The sequence below is a fragment of the Aspergillus steynii genome (assembly GCF_002849105.1).
Source record: "Aspergillus steynii IBT 23096 chromosome Unknown P170scaffold_5, whole genome shotgun sequence".
Classification (NCBI taxonomy): domain Eukaryota; kingdom Fungi; phylum Ascomycota; class Eurotiomycetes; order Eurotiales; family Aspergillaceae; genus Aspergillus; species Aspergillus steynii.
Genome location: NW_020194402.1, coordinates 375752 through 393985, shown reverse-complemented (window position 1 = coordinate 393985; position 18234 = coordinate 375752). Strand labels below are relative to the sequence as shown.

Below are 18234 nucleotides of genomic sequence, written 5' to 3'. Positions count from 1 at the left end.
CAAGGCAGGAATAAGGATGGTGACCTTGTGGCCTTGGTGCCTCAGTGCCCTGTGGCCTTGGTGCCTCAGTGCCCTGTTGCCTTGATGCCCTGTTGCCTGCCCCTACCCGGTCGCCTGATCGCCGTATCGCCGGGGCACTGGATTTTTTCGGTGGTTCCAAACCTCACAGGCCAATCTCCCGGCATCATTCCGCGGTGGATCAACACCCATCCAATTGTGGCCAAATGGGACCTAGAGATCCAGTTACATTTATTGCCCGGTTCACGCACTATCTTTGGATGAGAGATGCTCGAAATGTCAACAGTAGCGTTCCTGCGCTGGATTGTTTTCTCAATACTATGAACCTATCCTACATGTCGCCTCCAATTCTGTCAATTTTCTTTATCGAAAAATTCAATCCAGCCCCCATTTCAACCCAGGTTCGCGAATGGATGAAATCGCTAGTCTTGCCGCTAAAATGGTCCAGCCCAGTCAACCAGCTAGGAACCAGTTCATCCGATTGGAATCTCAGTTCCCATCCATTCCGGCCCCGGCCTAAGCTCATGTTCATTAAACTAGTCCTCGCTCTAGACTGTTCATGGCACAACCAAACCCTGCTGATCCGGTGCCTGTCGGCCTAGTTTAGGCAAACAGCCAGGGCGCGAGAATTAAATCACACTCGCGTCCGGTCTTCTCAACCTGGCATCCTGCAACGCAATCATGATCGGGTACTCGTATATGGTTCCTGCGACGGAGGTGGTGGGGAGCGTGGTGACCAAGGCGCATATCGAAGACCAGGATTTGGCAATTGGTACTTATGCCTGAACCCGATGATGCGAAAAGCGCTAATCAGCTCATGCGATGCAGTCGATCGAATCCTCGAACCGCAGACCATCGCGCATTTCCTGGAGTTCTGTTCCTGGGGAACACTCCCGACCGGCAAACAAACTTCCCTACCGAAACTCCTCCCCGAGGATATCCCCTTCATTGATGGCCCGCCGCCGACAAGCGACAATGTCGGTAACTCGGAATCCATCATGAGCCGCGTCGCAGAGCGAATCGGCTCCTTCAGCGATTCGTCCCGTCTCTGCCTGGTCGGCAAGAATATTAACTCGCTGAAGTCGCGGCTCTGGGAGGGTATCGTGCCATTGTCGGAGCAGCGATGGCGCGAGAAGCGCCTAGATCGTGAGGAGAACTTTGACGTCGCGGCGCAGCATATCTCCGCTGTCGTGGCGGTGTTCGAGTACTTGAACCAGCCGGCCGTGGTGGCCAACCTGCGCGACACGTTCAATCTCATCTGGGATTTGTGGGAGGAGGCTGACGTCCTGGTGAATAGGAACCGAGAGGCGATAGGAAAAGAGAAGATCAGTCTCACGAAACTGTGGACGGAGTACATGGCTGCCAAATACGAGGTTATGACGGGGCGAGCGCATCGCTGGGTCATTCTACATGTGGAGGCGCTGCGAGCGCCCCTGCTTCGGACGTTGCGATTACATCGCCCGATTAACGAGGATGTCGTCGATCGGATACAGTGGAAAACCACGGATCAGCTGCACATGTTGAACGAGATCGCGTCGGTGGCTGACTATACGATTCTCATGCCCATGCAAGGGTATAAGGGGTGGAGTGGGAATGTGCCGATAGGGGCACAGGGGCCCTTGGCGGAGCGCAGTAAAAGGTATGGGCCACGGTTGAAGCAATTGACACGAGAGGGCATTTACGAGAGAGCATTGAATGGAACTAGAGCGCCTGGTCGTGTTGCGTCGCCTGGGCCGTTGGTTCAGCTGGCCTTGGATCAGATCGATTGTCAGAGTAGGCTAAGACGGGAGATTCGGGGCGAGGCTATCACAATGCCGAAAGAGCCGTGGATCACAAATGCATTGCAGAAGCTCGAGAAAAAGCCGGAGCCGATGCATGAGAGTCAGGGGCTTATGATCTATCGCATCACGTATGGGCAGACGGACGAGGAGTGGGACAGGTTTCTGCAGAGGTTCCAGGCCCATGTGGATGATTGGGGACGGGGCCATACGGGGAGTAGCTTCATCAAGCCATATCTGAAGCTGCATTGGTTCGACGGCAAGGAACTAGGCATCCCAGAGGGAGACGTGGCGGCGGCGAGAAAGTAAGTGCCCGTATCACCGGTGATGGAAGGTGGCTAACGAATAAGACACTTCAAGGAGCAGCCAGTCTCTCAATTCGGGGACAAGGTTCAAGTGAACAGACACGTGTTCCTGGCCGTGGACGATATCAGCTTCGGGTCTTACACAACAGACGACTACGCCGTCGCAACAGCCCTGCCTTTGCGCGGCGACTTTACAGGCTTTGTACTAGCCGTCGACGCCGACTACGATCCGAAAGAACCCCTTGAACGTCCCGACGAGTCTCCAGGGCATCACGGTCAGATGCGAATCCTGGGCAGTTTGATCTGGAGCGATCTCTTCTCCGGACTCTCGTCCCAATCTGCATATCCAGAAGACCTCTGGCCTCTAGCCCTGGACCATCCCAACCAGGTCTACGTCGGCCCCACCGTTCCACTGACAATTAGTGATTGGCGAATGCAGAACGGCATACGAAACCTCCTCCTCCGCCAGATCGTCGACTACGTGAAAGCCAAAATGGATGGAACCGCCCCGGAACTACCGTCCCAGCCAGAAAACGGGTCTCGGGATCCCCTTAATGGAGAACATGATCCGCTGCGGCAGCATCTGATGAGAAATTTTGTCAATTGGCTAAGAGATAACAACCACACCCGGGAGGGGATCATGGCCGAAGAGGTGATGCGAGCGCGACCAGGACAGGATGCCGATATGGAGCGGATACGGCAGCGAATGGATGCGTTGGAGAACGGGGATGAGGACGAGGTAAATCCGCCGAGACTTGAGGATCCGGATGATCCATGCCCGATGCAGTGAGCTGGTCAGAGATTCGAAAACTTGCATACTGTTAATCAAATACCCTAATTGGATTTTATTTTGGCTATTCAGCTTCTGTCATCATAGAACCTCAACGTTGTTGTACATACCACCCCGGTAAAGTTCCGGTGGCCATAAATAGCCGATAGGGGATGGCAGTGAGGCGTGCACGATCTTGTATCCCCTAGGAATGTGCTGATCATATCACTTCACACGAAGACACAGGATGCATGTGTTTTTCATCATGGTCGATGCAACGGTGACCTTGTCAACCGGGGAACCAGAAACCAAGCACAACCTCTACAACCCAACAGTATGGCCGCTTGGACAAGAAAAGACTGGGAAGAACCCTTGCCACCATGACCTTTAGGTCAATAATATGATGTTCAAGTCGTACAAGCTATGATTCTGAAGATAATGCGGCAGCGTCACATCATGCTTGATATACGGAATCTGATGTGCTACAAGGAAAGACTAGCACCGTGCACAGTGGGACAAATCTCACTTGTATGATCTGAAACATCCATGGGAACCTATCAACATATGGAAGGCTTCGGTATTATGGATGCCTATTTGCAGCCTATGCACAGGCGTGCCAGTTCAGAGAATGAGGTATACGATAATTGCGCTGAACATCCATTCAGATTCATATGGCGGAGAAGTGACCTGATTCCCGAATTTACCGAGGTGATGATTTGCAGTCTACGCCCCGAGTTCTGCCTCATCCATCTCTGTGAATGTCATTATTTAGCTGCGACAGACAACACGGCGATTTCGCCTTCTGACAAACGATGAATATGGGGCCTGACAAACAGGTGCGACCCTCCCAGGATTCGCGGACCTGCTAACTCTCAGTAGAACTCCGACATGTCTGACCTCGCGTGCACCCGCTGTCGTGAGCGCAAAATCCGCTGTGGACGAGAACGTCCGCATTGTCGCAGCTGCGAGCGGGAAGAAGGCGTCGTCTGCGTGTATCAGAATCCCGTGAAACGAGTGAACCATCTGAAACTACTGTGAGCCTGCGACCTACATCTAGTGGAGTATATTCTCATCCGCGCAGGTGTGACAGCGTCGAATTGCTCCAGCAGCGGTTGACCTCGATCGAGTCGCATTTCAGCCGCCTCCATCGCCGAGCGGACTCTGCCGATCCCGCCGAGTTGTCGGAATTCCGCTCCGCCGCGGCGGAGAACAGTTCCGCCCCGCGACCCGCAGTCCATCGACGGGGTCTCCCATCCCTGGCGTCGTTGTGCCGGGACTTTCAAACCCGAGTCCTCCGGGCTGGTCATACTGTAGCGTCAGGTCCGCTGCAGCAGCTGTGCGACCGATCCACCCAACTGGAGCCCTTTCCCCCGTACGCGGACGTGACGGTCCCGCTGCTTCCAAAGGCCCACGTGGCCACGGCTATCGAGCACTTTTTACAGCATGTCGACTGTCAGACGGATGTATTTGACCCACAACATCTTCGCGAGCAGCTGGACCGCGTTTACGCGGAACATGATGACGTCTGGGCTATTTGCTTCAAGACTATCACGCTTATCGTGCTAGGTCTAGAGATTACCCAAGCCGGCGCGTTGATTGGCGATTTTGCGCGCTCGCTGCTTCCTAATCGGGCTGCGTTGGTTAGTTCACGGCTTCTGACGACGTTGAGGCTTGTGAATGTGCAGACTCTAATCCTTCTCGTAAGCGCCCTGACCGCATTTGAGGATACAGCACTGACAAAATTAGAGTGTGGCCGCACAACAGTTTGATCCCCCTGGATGGGCGGAGTTAATGTTTGCAAATGCGTGTCTGCTCGCTAGGACAATGGGTCTTCATAATCCGTCGGTCATGACGGACGAGAGCACACAAGAGCGCAAGAGGGTGCTGCAGGCGTTGTATATCCGAGACAGACGCTTGTGCATTTCCCGAGGAACTCCATCCTGGCTTCCTGGTACGGAACATGAGTTGACCTTGCAGATGGCTAACATTGCCGATGATTCGCCCCATACAGACTATGTCCGCCTGGCCATGATTCAGGATGAGGTATATACTCAGGCCCACACAAGTGCAGTCGATCATAAGGCCCTGGAGTGGCTGGCCCAGTATGCCAGTCAATCCGGATTGTTTAATGCGCCCATTTCGTCTGTAAATTCTCAATCTGTTCGCGTGCTAGAGTTCCTGGCCACTCGTATCCTTGCCTCGAAGCATGATACCGCACAGGCGCGGTTAGATGCCCAAGCAAGCTGTCTGCTTGTGCTGATAATGCATGGAGATAAAGGACAAGATGTGGCTGAAGCCTTTCAAACCCTGCTTCCAGGTGCAACGGGGAGCCCTGGGTCAGATACGCCTAGCTCATTTTTCAGCGCACTTGATGCTTTTTCGCTGCCTGGTATATTCCTCCTCGTCGACGGAATTTTACAAAGCAATGCCCAGTCTTCGATTCCGATATCCGACCTTGACCTGCTTCATCGATTGTCAGCATGCTACACTGAACAGACCGCAAGGATGCCATCCACACATTACCATCGCAAGGTATCCTGGATCCTGGACCAGCTGCTCCTGGTGATTGACATGATCCGGAATCCGCAGGATCCGTCCCTAGATTGTTTAGGGGAAGAGCTTCACCCGTCCTCTCATAACTCCGAGCTGCCCAGAGTCGCTGACACAACCGATCTAACTACCCCGTGGCCCCCAAGAGCACCGTCCTCCACGTCCCTGACCTGGGACACATGGTTATCGTCAACATCTCCGCTCGGCCCGTCTCCCCTAGGGCCGCCAACACCGATGGACCCGACACGTGCAGCATCGCCTGACCTGTTGACGCAAATGCTAGCGGTGTCACAGGGGCTAGACGGATCGGAGGAGTTGCATTGGACGAGCATGCTTGAGACATCTGGGCGTAAACGCCGGCGGACAGACGGCGATGCGCTAGCACCAGGCAGCGGCATATTCGACTAACGCATGATCTGGAAGTGCGTGAGACAGGAAATCTTGTTTTGGCCGGCGCCGGAATCCATCGTTTGTCTATACTTCGGTCCTCGGAGGCCGAGCCCGGGATACACCGGTGCTACGGAGCCCGAAATCAACCATAAGATATTTGCGTCCGAGACAATACTACGAGAGTGTGAAGGGCAGGACAGGAAGCTGAAGACAGCTATTTCGAACAAACACAAACCGGATGGCCAACACCCAAATTCCCCAGGGTCACTGGCAGCCCGGCCCTCTCCCTAAAGACATCTACTACGGCAGTGGCTGTGTGGCCCGGCACCTCCTGTTTTGTCTAGCGCCATCAAGCAGGGTCTTCGTCATCACGAACACATCCCTAAGCAAAACACCCCTCCTCCCACAGCTAGAAAGCATCCTGGGAGCCCAGCACGCCGGCACAATCTCGTCCATCAAACAACACGTCTCCTTGTCAGATATCGAAGACGCTTTATCAACCATCCTATCGACCACCCACACACCAACACCTATCACTCTCCTCTCTCTAGGCGGAGGCTCCGCCATCGACGCCACCAAAATCATCTCTTACAAGTACCACTCCGCCACCAGATCCTTCCTCCCACACATCGCCATCCCGACAACCCTCAGCGGCGCAGAATGCACTCCAGGCGGCAGCTACACCATCACCGAACAATCCCCCACCACCCCAGTAACCACCAAGAAGGCAATCATCCACCCGGACCTCGCCATCTCCACCATCTTCTACGACCCCATCTACGCCGCCCACACGCCCCCAACCCTCTGGCTAAGCACGGGCATCCGAGCCCTCGACCACGCAACCGAATGCATGTACCATCCTCTCGCAGCCGAAGTACCCTGGAAAGCCCTCGCCTTGTTCGCATTCAGCGAGCTCCTCACTTGCTTACCCCTATCCAAGGCCCATCCAACCGATGACAATCTCACGGTGAGGTTAATGCTCGCTGCGTACGCCAGCTCGGGATTCAAGGGTTCCAATATCGGGGGAGAACTCGGTCTCTCGCATCGACTGGGCCATGTGCTGGGCTCGGCGTATGGTATTCCGCATGGTATTACGTCGTGCATGACGCTAGGACGGGTGGTGTGTGTTAAGGCGAGGGATAGGGATGCTGCGGCGCAGATTGTGAGGTTGATTCCGGGGATAGAGGCTGGGGATGGGGATGGGAGGCTTAGGACGGGGGATGACTATGCGGATGCGGTGCAAGTTGGGAAGAGGATTCAGGGATTGGCGAGGGAGTTGGGGCTCGAGGGGAAGTTGGGGGATTATGGGGTGGAAAGGGACGAGGTGGAGAGGATTGTGAGGAGGGTTGTTGGGGATGAGGGTGATGAGAGGGAAATGAAGGAGGTGGAGGAGGTGGTTATGAGGCTTTTTTGATGTATATGGGTTGGGTATAGCTCTTGGGTCAAGTACTTGTAGTCAACTGCGATATTTCGTTATTCTAACGGTCGTAGAAGGGTAGCAATAATCTTTGCATCCTTGTACCCTTAAGACTGCAGTAGAGTACTATCGGATTTGACAAGGGGTTGTTCGTCTGACATTAGTCTGTTCTACATTGATTAGGGATAATTCCCGAAACGCAGCACAGCCCGGAAGAGAACACACTGTCCTCCATCCTCGCATGCCGGATCCCGAGTACCGCATGTCCCCAGATGACAGAATCTACAGCTCCCATATCTTAAGAACATCTCCAAACAAACACCTCAACCTCCAACACCGAACGCACTACCCAAGACATGGACCCCCTCCACCAAGAATACGCCCGAACCCTAACCATCCACCACTACCGACCCAAGCAGAATCCATGGCGCCCCCTCGGACAATGTAAGCTCCAACCTCTCCTCCCAATGCCCATATTCCGGTAAAGAAAGCTAAATCTACAGACTTCTACCGCATCATCGAAGATGGCACGCACACGCAGTACCGCCTCTCCGTAATCGAAAGCCTCATCCCGGCTCACGCCGAAGGCCCGGTCTATCATTTCCACGAGATGCATGATGAGGGGTTTTACGTTACTGTATTTCCCTGTTCCTCCGTTCATCCCATTTAACCGCTTGGAACATAATAATAACATATGACTCCGTGAGTAAAGAAGGGAAAGCTACGCTTCCACACCCCCATCCAACCACCCATCGACGCCTCGGCCGGCGACTTCGTGGTGATTCCGATCCGCATGCCGCATAAATTCAGCAACCCGTTTGATGAGGAGGCGGTGTTTGTGAATACGATCTCGCCGGGGTTCTTTGTGCGGTACTTTGAGCACTTGGAGCGGGCGATTGCCGGGGGAGAGGTCCTGACCAGGGAGGTGAATTGTGAGGCTTTGAGACGGTTTGCCACGGTTCCGTTGACTGGGCAGGATATTGAGGAGATGGAGAAGATGGGGAGTATGCAGGAGAGACAGGGGGGAGCCAAGGAGAGGGAGAAGGAGAAGGGAGCTGGGGTTGGAGCTGGGGATGGGTGTTAGGTGTATCTGGAACATGATATGGTACTTGTAGTGTTTCTCTGGGTTGAAGAGGAGTTTTATTATTTGGGCATGGAAGTATAGTTGTTGCTTGCTTACTGGCAGACTGCAACAGACGCCCTTGTTCTATTCTCCATTTAATGTCAAACGACATGGTAGGTAGTGTAAAGATGTACAATGTCCCGCCAGCTCATCCAGAACCAGATTGAAGAGCGCAGTTGCCGCATATGCTATTCCCTTAGCCATAAATTCTCGGTTATGGTCAGTGTACCAGAATGGGACTGGCATAAACATGGTCGCAGACTTCGGGACGCTTGAAGCAAACAAAGGGGCTTCTGAGAATAGTCAGCGCACTATTCACATAGCGAGGACATCCCAGACCAGACATCACAAGTAGCATACCAGAGGGGAAATAGACTTTGTATGTGGACCCATGATTGATGTGGCGTTTTCGAAGTAACCTCAGGCTTGCGGCGCCTAGACGCATGCAGCCAAGCCAAAGGGAATGCACTCAAAGGGACCAATTGTTTGGTACAGAGTGCCGGGTTACTCTGTGAAGTGACATACAGCCTGGGAGGCGAAGGTTCCTGCACTCGTTGTGTCATTGACGAAGACTCTGTGCCCAATGCCACCTCATGCATTCGTTGGTTGCGTCCATGCATGATGACAGAACGCGAGAATCCGGCTATCCCTCCCGCTGAGAATGGAGGTATAAATGATTTCTCCCTGTCCGACATGGCAAGTTTACATGCAGCAAGGCCGAGCAAGCTCACGACGCAAGAATAACACTTCTCCAATACCTAGCCACAATGGGTGACGACAAAAAGCTGCAAGAGGTAATTATACCTCAAATGCCTCGCGATTTGGCTTCTGACAATTCATCTAGCAAGTCTTTTACTCGCGTGGGATAATCATTGCCATCATGGGTTATTTCTTCAGTCTGGTAAGGCCCCATTCCTGGAAAGGCACTACGGTGATGACCACGTATCCCTTGGCTGAACAGACCCTTGGTGAAACGACAGAACAAGGATAAAGAGTGTAAGTTGCCGACGAGATACGTAACCTAGTGGTCTGCTAAAGCGATCCGCCGCACAGCAACCCTCAGCGTCAAGGAGTATGTCGAAAGCAACATGGCCGACGACCCGAAATTAAAGGCTTTAGATCTGCACAAGGAGTTCAAAGACCTTGATCTAAATAGAGACAACAAGGTCGATCTTGCCGGTGAGCACCTTCGACTGAAAATGGCTCGCCTTGGTGGCTTGTCCAGGGCGATCTGGGACATGGATGGCTAATTTCGTTCGTAAGAATTCCTCGTTGCGTTTTTCAAAGAAGACGCCGAGGACAATTACAGTGATGCCCTTATATTTAAGGAGGCTCGAGACCACGTTGGAGTGCTCGAATAATCTGATCTACTTGGGCTTGTCATGATTGACATACCAGTCAGTGCAGGTGGTGTCGGCTTATATAGTGAGATGATCTGGAATGTCAAATCGGTTTCTGTTACGTTCTACAGTTTCAACTAAGTGTGGTAGGCACAGGAGATATTTTTTCGAGGGTCCAAATAGACCAGATCTCTTTCATTCTCTTTCTACTCGCTAGAACAGAGTGTAGGAAATTTCTTCATGTATCTTCAACATCCCACTATCACTCATCTTCTTTCGAGCTTCCTGGGTTCTTGTCGTCTTTCTTCTCGGCTTTCTTCTGACATTTATGAGCTTTTTTAGCATCTGCCTTTGCCTGCGAAGCATCGATATAGTCACCCAAGCTCGCAGTATTACACCCGCAATTCTGGACCACGGGGTAAATAATCGGAGCATCAGGGTTTCGAGGACCCGTCGGAGCGTCAGGAGGAGGAGTATTATCGTGACTCTGGTCTCGAGAACCCGTTGGAGTTTCCTGGGGATCAGTCTTGTCGCCCTCTTCCGTCTGAGGAGTCGGAGTTTCAGTGCGAGAGGCAGTCGTACCTGGGGCTCGGGAAGGAATGTTGCTCCGAGGACCGGTAGGAGTTCCCTCGGGAATCGCCCTATCAACCCCACGGCCCTGGGGAGTCGTTACCCGATGAGCACCATGACCGAGGGGAGATGGAACGTACCCTCGAGAACGAAGCGGCATATGATTAACACGAGGAGCGATGGAGTGCGTGCGGGGAGAAAGGCATGGAAAGGGAGTGCGCTGAGGGCCGTACGGAGGGCCGTGGACAGGGGGCCTCATCTGGCGAAGGTGAGAGTTACCATGAGGAGTCGGGACTGGTCCGCCGGGGGTAACGATAGGAGGATTGGGGTACGGATTGGCGGTTCGAGGCATAGCCCTGTTGAAGGGGGAAGAAGCACCATATGGAAAGCCACCGGGGGGAATGCCGGGGGCAGGAGGCGGATGGAGGCCGCGTTGAGGACCCATGTTGACGGCGGGAGGACCAATTGGAAAGCGCCTGGCAGTACCAGGGCCAGGAGGTGGAGTAATAGTGACAGGCGGGATATGGACCGCGTTAGGAGGCACAGGCGCGACGCCAACTCGAGCCGCACCATGAGGGTTACCCGAATAAGCATCCCGGATGGGAGGAGGGGGACGCGGAGGCAAGGCATGGCGAGGAGTGCTAGTGACAGCAGTATGAGCCTGGCTAGTTTTGGTGTTAGTGTCAGTAGCAGGCAAAGTGATGGTATTGGCGGTGCGACTTACAGAAGCTTGGGGAGCTTTGTCAGGGACATCAGCAGGATTCACAATGGGGATAGCTTTAGACGGACGTCGTGGAGGGACGCCCTGAGCAGCCTTCGGCTGGCTCGCAGAGCTACCTTTTTCAGTCTTCTTATCAGGTCCCTTGGTAGCGCTGCTACCATCGGCTTTAGAAGACGCCGCTTTGCTGCTCTCTGCAACGGGTTTAGAGTCCTTCGCAGATTCACTGCTTTCACCGTCCTTAGAACTGTCTTTCTGAACGGTTCGGGGATCAATGATTGGAATAGCCCTGGAAGGCCTATTACTAGAACGGCGAGGAAGCGGAGGAGCTGATGATTCCGAATCCGATGCAGATGAATTACCCGGCCCAGTATATAGGCCTTTTTGGCTTCTCTCACGCATCCAGTCTTGAAATCCATCCTCCACTTCTTCCTGGATCCGAACTTTCTCGTCCGCGGGGAACCGCTCCTTCTTCAGCACCTCCTCGATCTCAGATCGAGCCCTGTTCATGATCCCAGGGAGACCATCCCTCCAGTCCCTCTTAGTCAAATCCATGATCCAATAGATGCCACTGTTGTACTGGGGCATCTTATTGACCTTTTGGTTCACAAGGACACACAAATCTGTATCCATCACCACAAGCATCATCTTGAGAAGGTCTGCGGCGTAGTAGGAGCCCATGGGCAGGGGGCACCAGAGATACCAATCCTCCCAGTCCTTGAGTGGATCGCTGGGAACGAGAGCATTGTACTGCTCAGAGGGCCCCGTGCCAATGGTAAAAACCCTAGCAACTGAGGGATCCTTGGGAATCTTTCGGTGTTCCATTTTGAGATAGAGAAACTTCTCGAGTTGTAATGTCATTAGCGTTCGAAGTGTAAGAGGTATAGTAGAGGCTTTAGCACTTGAATGCTAGTTGATGAGGAAACCACTTCTCTAAGGGTGTAACTCGGGATATTTATAGTTGGAGACTGGGGTATCCTAAAAAGGCATACAGACAACTTCCATCTCTTCTGGAATATACAAAGAAACAACCGCGAGGAGCCGAGCGACGGTCTATACGACCGGCGAATCCCACTTCGGGTACGAGTAGACAAAGAACAAGGGGATTGCCGCTTTATCCTCGGACCGTGAAAGGCTTTGTTAAGCTGAGTGCTGAAAGATTCCATAGTTTCGAACTTATCAAACGATCACTGCCGTGGTGGTTTGCAGGACAAAGCAATAATCCGGGAGGACTCTGTACTGGTCTCCGAACTCTCTGCCGCCATGTTGACCTTTTCCCAATGGGGTGCATTTCTCAAGGTTTGCAATATGTGGATTGGTGTCGACGACATTATGTGTCGTATCTTGGGAATGACTAAGTATCGGGTATCAAAGTTGGCGTCTGAAGAAGCAAATTTAAGCAACCATGGTCGTATTTAAGTGTATTGTATCTTGGAGGTCAAATAAAAGCACGCGGTATCCCCTCACTTAACAGAATATTGCACAAATCCGGATCCATAAAGTCAACTGTCGACGGTGGATCGGCAATGGGGGAATATTCATTCTCGGGGCCAAGGCCATCGACACCCGCGTCGAAGGTAGGTGTAATATGTTGATTGGCAAGAGAGTTCTGATCGGAGGCAAAGTGTCCATGGGTACCGTTTGCATGCCAGCCCATGGACCTGGATTCACTAGCGCCATAGCCATTGACTTTACTTTTCCGATGCTGCCGACGGGTCTGCCACTGTCGCTGCAATGTACCTAGGAAAGTGCTCGTTCTCCGGGCGTTCTCAAAGCAGCTACCCATTTCGTCGAGTGCACGAAAACATGTGCTCAGATGGGCGAGAAGCTCTTGGTTGCATGGTCGAGATTTCGTAGGGACGGTCGTGAAGATCAGAATGAGTGCGGCCGAGAAGATGAATGAGATAAATTGTACGTTTGCCTTGTGAAACCCATAGGCCTGCTCGTAAATATTGAGGACTTTGACGATGGAAACGGCAGATTCGATGCACATCCTTCGGGCATGGTTGGGGCCTGGGCCTTGTGGTGGTTGGGGCTGGATGTAATGTCTCGAGATATATGGGCGATGACATTGGATCATGAATTGGTGGTATTGCATACTGAGACTTTCTTAGCAGGCACTTCAAATCGACAAGGTAGCCTTACTGGAGGGTTAATGTATGTGGTAAGGGCTGTCTGAACCCCTGAGTAGAGTGTTCATCGATGCTGAGCTCCGCGGGGAGAGTTGCCTTCCACAATGTTAACTTCTCAACGGTGTCAACTGCGAGCTCCTGCAGTGCATGTTTGGATATTTCAATGCAGCCGTATCTTCACCACTAGTCAGTCCTCCTCCTTGGTAGCGTGGAAAAGCGATGTCACTCACAGCACATCAGTCAGATGAAGCATGGTTTCATACAATGAAACCCATGCCTTGAACAACATGTTCTCGGGAACAGGCGAAAGACTCATTGTCGCGGCGCTGGGATACGGTCTCCATTTCATTGTTGGTAAGGTGTTTTGAGACGGAGGTCTCTGAACAGTGACAATATCCATACGAACCTGGGCTGACCGGCCTAAATAGAACCCCCAAAACCTAATGGTTTAGCATTGACCAGAGGGTCGTCTGGGATCGCTTACTGTTCGTTTAAGAAAACTCCCCAAAAGACCTTTCGACGCAATTCAGCATCTGAGTAAGGAATTATGCCTCTCTGAACATAAACTGTCATGTCCAGGTGCAACCCCAGATCAAGAGTCAGGCGCATTGCCATTCCTTCATATGTCACCATGATGCTACCTGACACGGACGCGTCTAGATGCTTACCACTATATAGCCAGCCCCTCGTGTCTCTTGTACACAGCGCTTCATGATTGCTCAGAATAACAAGTGCTTGAATAGTCGCAATAGAAGGACTCTCAAGTTCCAACTCCAACAAAATCTTCGCACGATCGCCGAAGAACTCGGCCAACGACCGCGGAAACGTCACTATCTCGGGATGGTACCTCGGCTCATATGCAGCACCTAAAGCACACATCGCATCCACCAAGGTCCGAGAGTAATATGACGTCGCTATACCTTCGTACTTGCTCTGTGCTCGGGACCGCCAGAAGGTCTCCGCATCAACAACATGCAGACATGGATCTTGCCATGCAAAGAACAGCTCGAGAAGATGTTTTTCGAATATTTCATCGATCTCCCTGTCAAGACTCGCGCTCTCAAGTAGCTCCGAGGCGTCTTTTGTCACACTTATTGGGGGCGTTACGTCCACCAAGGCGTCTAATAAGGTTAGATTCGAAGTCGAGCCGAAATAGCGCAGTTGTCCGTCGTGGGTCAGTTGCAATCGCCCCAGACGGCATGAGAGCTGGTCAGTCACTTCATCATCGCTCTCATCATCTGTGCCATTGTCCTGGTCTTGCGGATGTGGGCTCTGGCCTAAATCCCCACGTGGTGCATGGTGTTTGTCAGACGCTGCATTACGATCTTCGGACGAGAAGATGCCGTCTGATATGGCGGATGACATGCTCTTGGATTTATAGACCGAAGATTCTGCGTTCGTCTTCACACTACTTTCCGCACTCGTCCCCTGTGCGTCTGTCGTTCCGCTCTCAGCCAGTGAAAGAACTTCCCTCTCCCCTCCTGCATCGTCCAACATCTCGATTTCATCATCGCGCCCCGGGTTAGCATCCAAGTCATCACAGGTGAGCTCCAAAGCTTCAAAAATGCTCTTCAAGACCAGGTAATCATGTTCCTCGATCTTCGGAACAGGCAGTCCCGAATTCTCGATATATCGGGCTAAAGTGTCGACCCGCCGTGCTAGCAACCCAACTGCTACTCGCACCTGCACTTTGCGCTTGTCGTTGCTCTGTCTGTATTTACATAGGCGTCCTTTACTCGAGCAGTTTCGACACGTTGGCGTTGTGCCGTCGCACTGCAATTGGTGAGATTATTGGATCTTGGCGGGTGGGGATGAATCCCATGCCTACCTTGACCTTCCCATCTCGACATGGGATGCATGCCGTTGTGACGTGCTTTCGAATAGACGGACGCCTGTATTTTGCTGGCATTTTTGAGATTGAATTCCAGAATTGATGACTGCAGGAAAATGGTTTTGTTTGAATCTGGCGGTAGAAATTGGAGGTTGACGGGAAATGAATCCCGGTGATTACGAAATCGAGTTCCACCGTATTGAGCCCTAATTTTCAGGCAGTATAGTCAACCCTATCACCTGCAACGTCATGAATGTTTCGCTGATACAGATATATGTCTTTTTTTGAATTGGCCGCCATCTGATGTCTCTTAGCCCATTCCAATAACTCCATTTCCGCAGTATGCCTCTCAATACAACCCAACCCTTTCATGGTTGTTCTTCTCTAGAGCAAAAGACCCATGTCCCTTATTTTCGAATGAGAAGATGATACGCAGATGATGCTGTGCAGAAAGATGAAATTAATCCCGGCCAAGTACATGATGTAACAACGCATACGAGTGCCACGAATCAGGAGTTCAATCCACAGTAATTGCTGCGGAAGTAAAGTTCCCCTAAGATGATCCGGTTTAAATAAAGCAGGTTGCTGGCTTCAGACACTACTTACTCTTTTGAGCTTAAAGTACAAACATTTCATAAGCGTCAGTACGGTAAACAACAGTCTTCAGCATGGCTGCTTCTTACTCCCCGAATGCAATCATTATCGGTGCAGGCCCTGGTGGTATCTCTCTTGCTTACAGGCTGCGGTATGAGCTTGGGTTTGAAGACTTCCTTGTGTGTCTTACCTGGGTTACTTGTTCTCATGCACTAGACTGATAGAAGTGCCAGATATACGACAAGCTTGATGGTGTTGGGGGGACTTGGAGAACAAACACATATCCAGGATGGTAAGTTATTTTCACTGCTGGAGTAACAACAATCGAAGGAATAACAAGCTCTATAGTGGATGTGACCTTCCATCGCACCTGTACTCGTTTAGCTTCAATCTCAACCCAAACTGGTCCAAAGAGCTATGTGAGCAGCCGGAGATCCTACAGTGTAAGCGTTTACATCCCCTCTACTATCCAGCCTTTCCATTCTAAACAAAATTCCAGACATCGAGGATACGGTCGACAGGTTTGATCTCCGCAAACACGTCATTACTTCGGTCGAATGTACAGGAGCGTCCTGGGACGAAGAATGCCAGGAATGGGCTGTCGCCTTGAGGGACAATAAAACTGGACTTGAATTTGTTAGACGGGCAACGATCCTTGTTTCTGCTGTCGGAGCAATCTCGTTCCCTCGGGATATTCAGTTTCCCGGCATGCACCGGTTTCAGGGTCCAATGATGCACACCGCGCGGTGGGATCATTCGATCGATTACACTGGAAAGAGAGTGGTGGGTAGAGTTCCATAATGCGATTATGCTCAATGTTGATATTCAAATCAAACAGGCTGTCATTGGAAACGGCTGCAGTGCCGCTCAAGTTGTGCCCGCGATGGCCCAGAAAGCCGGATTCGTCCAACAGTACGCACGAAGCGCATAGTGGTATCATGCTCGAGTATAGACACTTTCTGTACCGATAAAATTCACATCCGTTGACTAACTATTTCTCAGCCCAATCATCAGTTCTCGGCCTTCGAAAAATGGTCGTTGCGCTGGATTCCTCTCCTGCAACGATGGCTGCGACTGCGTATATTTCTTCAAGCAGAGGCTGAATCCGATACATACTTTCCCTCTCCCGAGGGCATCCAGGCACGCTTGGAAGCGGAAGAAGAGTCAAAGAAATATATCCATTCCCGAACACCAGGCAAATATTGGAAGTTCATTGTACCGGACTTCCCTCTCGGTATGGCCCTCATTTGGCACTTCGCATGATATATCAGCTAATTGGATCTGCAGGCTGCAAGAGAAGAATCTTCGATCCAGATTACTTGGACTCCCTTCATCGCAAGAACGTGGAGCTCCGTAATGAGGGCATCCAGGAGTTCACTGAGCGAGGCATCATCGGGACGTCGGGTGATGAATTCGGTACGCTTTTCCTCACTGCCAGCATTTTCCAGGGAAGAGTACTCATAAATCTTTACAGAAGCCGATATTATTATTCTTGCAACGGGCTTCCAAGTCTCGCAGTTTCTAACCCCGATGGAAATCACGGGACGACGTGGCGCTTCGCTGAACAGGCAGTGGGAGGAGTCGCGAGGCGCCCAAGCATACTTCGGCACATACGTCCACAATTTCCCGAATATGGCTATTATGTAGGTCCACTTCTTTGTTTCTTCTTCGCCTTTGCAAGCTCCATATGCTGAAATGCTGACGGTGATAGCTTCGGACCCAACACCTTCCCAGCAAACAACTCCGCCCTCTTCGCGTGCGAGACTCAAGTCGCATACGCCGTGAAATCGCTCTTCACTCCGATCCTAGACCGTTGCGCTTCTATGGTCGAAGTGAAGCAGTCGGCCGAAGAAAAGCACACCAATCTCATACAGCTGCGTCTGAAAGATACAGTCTTTGCGGGTGACTGCTCGAATTGGTATATCGGGAAGCATGGGAGGAATGCGGCGTCCTGGCCCGGTAGGGCTGCGTCGCTGTGGATGGAAACTTATTTTCCCGATTGGAGCGCTTTCACCTTGACTGGAGGGCTTTGGACTTGGCCGCTCTATCGACTGCGTAGGTGGTTGAGGGTAAGGTGGTCGGTTAGGTTGGGTGTTTTGCTGGCGGGATTGGCACTGTTGAGTGCCCGCAAGGGGTATGGGTGGGTGTTTGCGAGGAGGGTCTTGGAAGATAGGATTAAGTGGCTGGGACTTTGAATTTCTTTGGGTTTGCATTTACTAGCCTGAAGAAATTATGTTATTGACCCTCTATCTCCGACTTTCAGACATCTAAATTCAAAATTGATGTCTATTTCAAATGTATACATCCGCAGCAGAGTATTATACCTACTCTATGACATTCAATTCATGACTTTGAACAAATATTGTGTTGATGGTATTATCCTTTATCCGAAAATGAGCGTTATAGTGGTTCTCGGGCTGCCGGGATTCATTTCCCGGGATACGAAAATAGCTGAGAGCATTTGTTGAACATCAGTGTCCGGGAATCATTCCGCGGTTGCATTACATCAGCCATCACACAAAAAAAAAATACAATTCTCCAATAGTATTGAAAATATCCCGATACTCGGTACTTCATCTGGTAGTAGTAGTATGCAATCATATAACCGGAAAGTTTGTGATGCCGGCACACAGGCTGAGGGAGGATGGATATATACTTCCATAAATTGATAGCGCTACTAGTATACACGATGGTCTCTT

At 51.6% G+C, this 18234-nt stretch overlaps 8 protein-coding genes across 8 annotated transcripts; 6 read left to right on the top strand and 2 right to left on the bottom strand.

The window, feature by feature from the left end:
* Positions 1 to 812: 812 nt before the first annotated feature.
* On the top strand, positions 813 to 2891 carry P170DRAFT_359206 (uncharacterized protein; the record flags this gene model as incomplete). Its single annotated transcript, XM_024844341.1, has 2 exons — positions 813 to 2101; positions 2147 to 2891. 2 exons carry the CDS (start codon positions 813 to 815, stop codon positions 2889 to 2891), a joined length of 2034 nt encoding a protein of 677 aa, XP_024702903.1.
* An 867-nt stretch (positions 2892 to 3758) lies between these two features.
* P170DRAFT_361597 (uncharacterized protein) lies at positions 3759 to 5828 on the top strand (the record flags this gene model as incomplete). The annotated part of the gene is made up of 3 exons (XM_024844477.1): positions 3759 to 3904; positions 3952 to 4570; positions 4617 to 5828. The coding sequence occupies 3 exons, from the start codon at positions 3759 to 3761 to the stop codon at positions 5826 to 5828; spliced, it is 1977 nt and encodes a 658-aa protein (XP_024702902.1).
* A 220-nt stretch (positions 5829 to 6048) lies between these two features.
* Positions 6049 to 7224, top strand: P170DRAFT_409788 (iron-containing alcohol dehydrogenase; the record flags this gene model as incomplete). Its single annotated transcript, XM_024846811.1, has 1 exon — positions 6049 to 7224. The coding sequence occupies one exon, from the start codon at positions 6049 to 6051 to the stop codon at positions 7222 to 7224; it is 1176 nt and encodes a 391-aa protein (XP_024702901.1).
* A 359-nt stretch (positions 7225 to 7583) lies between these two features.
* P170DRAFT_447536 (cupin domain-containing protein) lies at positions 7584 to 8392 on the top strand (the record flags this gene model as incomplete). Its single annotated transcript, XM_024850885.1, has 4 exons — positions 7584 to 7671; positions 7731 to 7864; positions 7940 to 8231; positions 8343 to 8392. The coding sequence occupies 4 exons, from the start codon at positions 7584 to 7586 to the stop codon at positions 8390 to 8392; spliced, it is 564 nt and encodes a 187-aa protein (XP_024702900.1).
* A 725-nt stretch (positions 8393 to 9117) lies between these two features.
* On the top strand, positions 9118 to 9711 carry P170DRAFT_476279 (uncharacterized protein; the record flags this gene model as incomplete). The annotated part of the gene is made up of 5 exons (XM_024853333.1): positions 9118 to 9144; positions 9195 to 9251; positions 9331 to 9346; positions 9404 to 9562; positions 9614 to 9711. 5 exons carry the CDS (start codon positions 9118 to 9120, stop codon positions 9709 to 9711), a joined length of 357 nt encoding a protein of 118 aa, XP_024702899.1.
* Positions 9712 to 9952: 241 nt separating this feature from the next.
* P170DRAFT_510411 (uncharacterized protein) lies at positions 9953 to 11803 on the bottom strand (the record flags this gene model as incomplete). Its single annotated transcript, XM_024854779.1, has 2 exons — positions 9953 to 10921; positions 10985 to 11803. The coding sequence occupies 2 exons, from the start codon at positions 11801 to 11803 to the stop codon at positions 9953 to 9955; spliced, it is 1788 nt and encodes a 595-aa protein (XP_024702898.1).
* Positions 11804 to 12416: 613 nt separating this feature from the next.
* Positions 12417 to 15019, bottom strand: P170DRAFT_447535 (Zn(II)2Cys6 transcription factor; the record flags this gene model as incomplete). The annotated part of the gene is made up of 6 exons (XM_024850884.1): positions 12417 to 13077; positions 13124 to 13285; positions 13341 to 13550; positions 13595 to 13727; positions 13779 to 14883; positions 14939 to 15019. The coding sequence occupies 6 exons, from the start codon at positions 15017 to 15019 to the stop codon at positions 12417 to 12419; spliced, it is 2352 nt and encodes a 783-aa protein (XP_024702897.1).
* Positions 15020 to 15609: 590 nt separating this feature from the next.
* On the top strand, positions 15610 to 17730 carry P170DRAFT_476276 (flavin-containing monooxygenase; the record flags this gene model as incomplete). Its single annotated transcript, XM_024853332.1, has 9 exons — positions 15610 to 15714; positions 15769 to 15827; positions 15884 to 15978; positions 16035 to 16318; positions 16374 to 16439; positions 16538 to 16769; positions 16823 to 16951; positions 17010 to 17178; positions 17247 to 17730. 9 exons carry the CDS (start codon positions 15610 to 15612, stop codon positions 17728 to 17730), a joined length of 1623 nt encoding a protein of 540 aa, XP_024702896.1.
* Between the last annotated feature and the right edge of the window lie 504 nt (positions 17731 to 18234).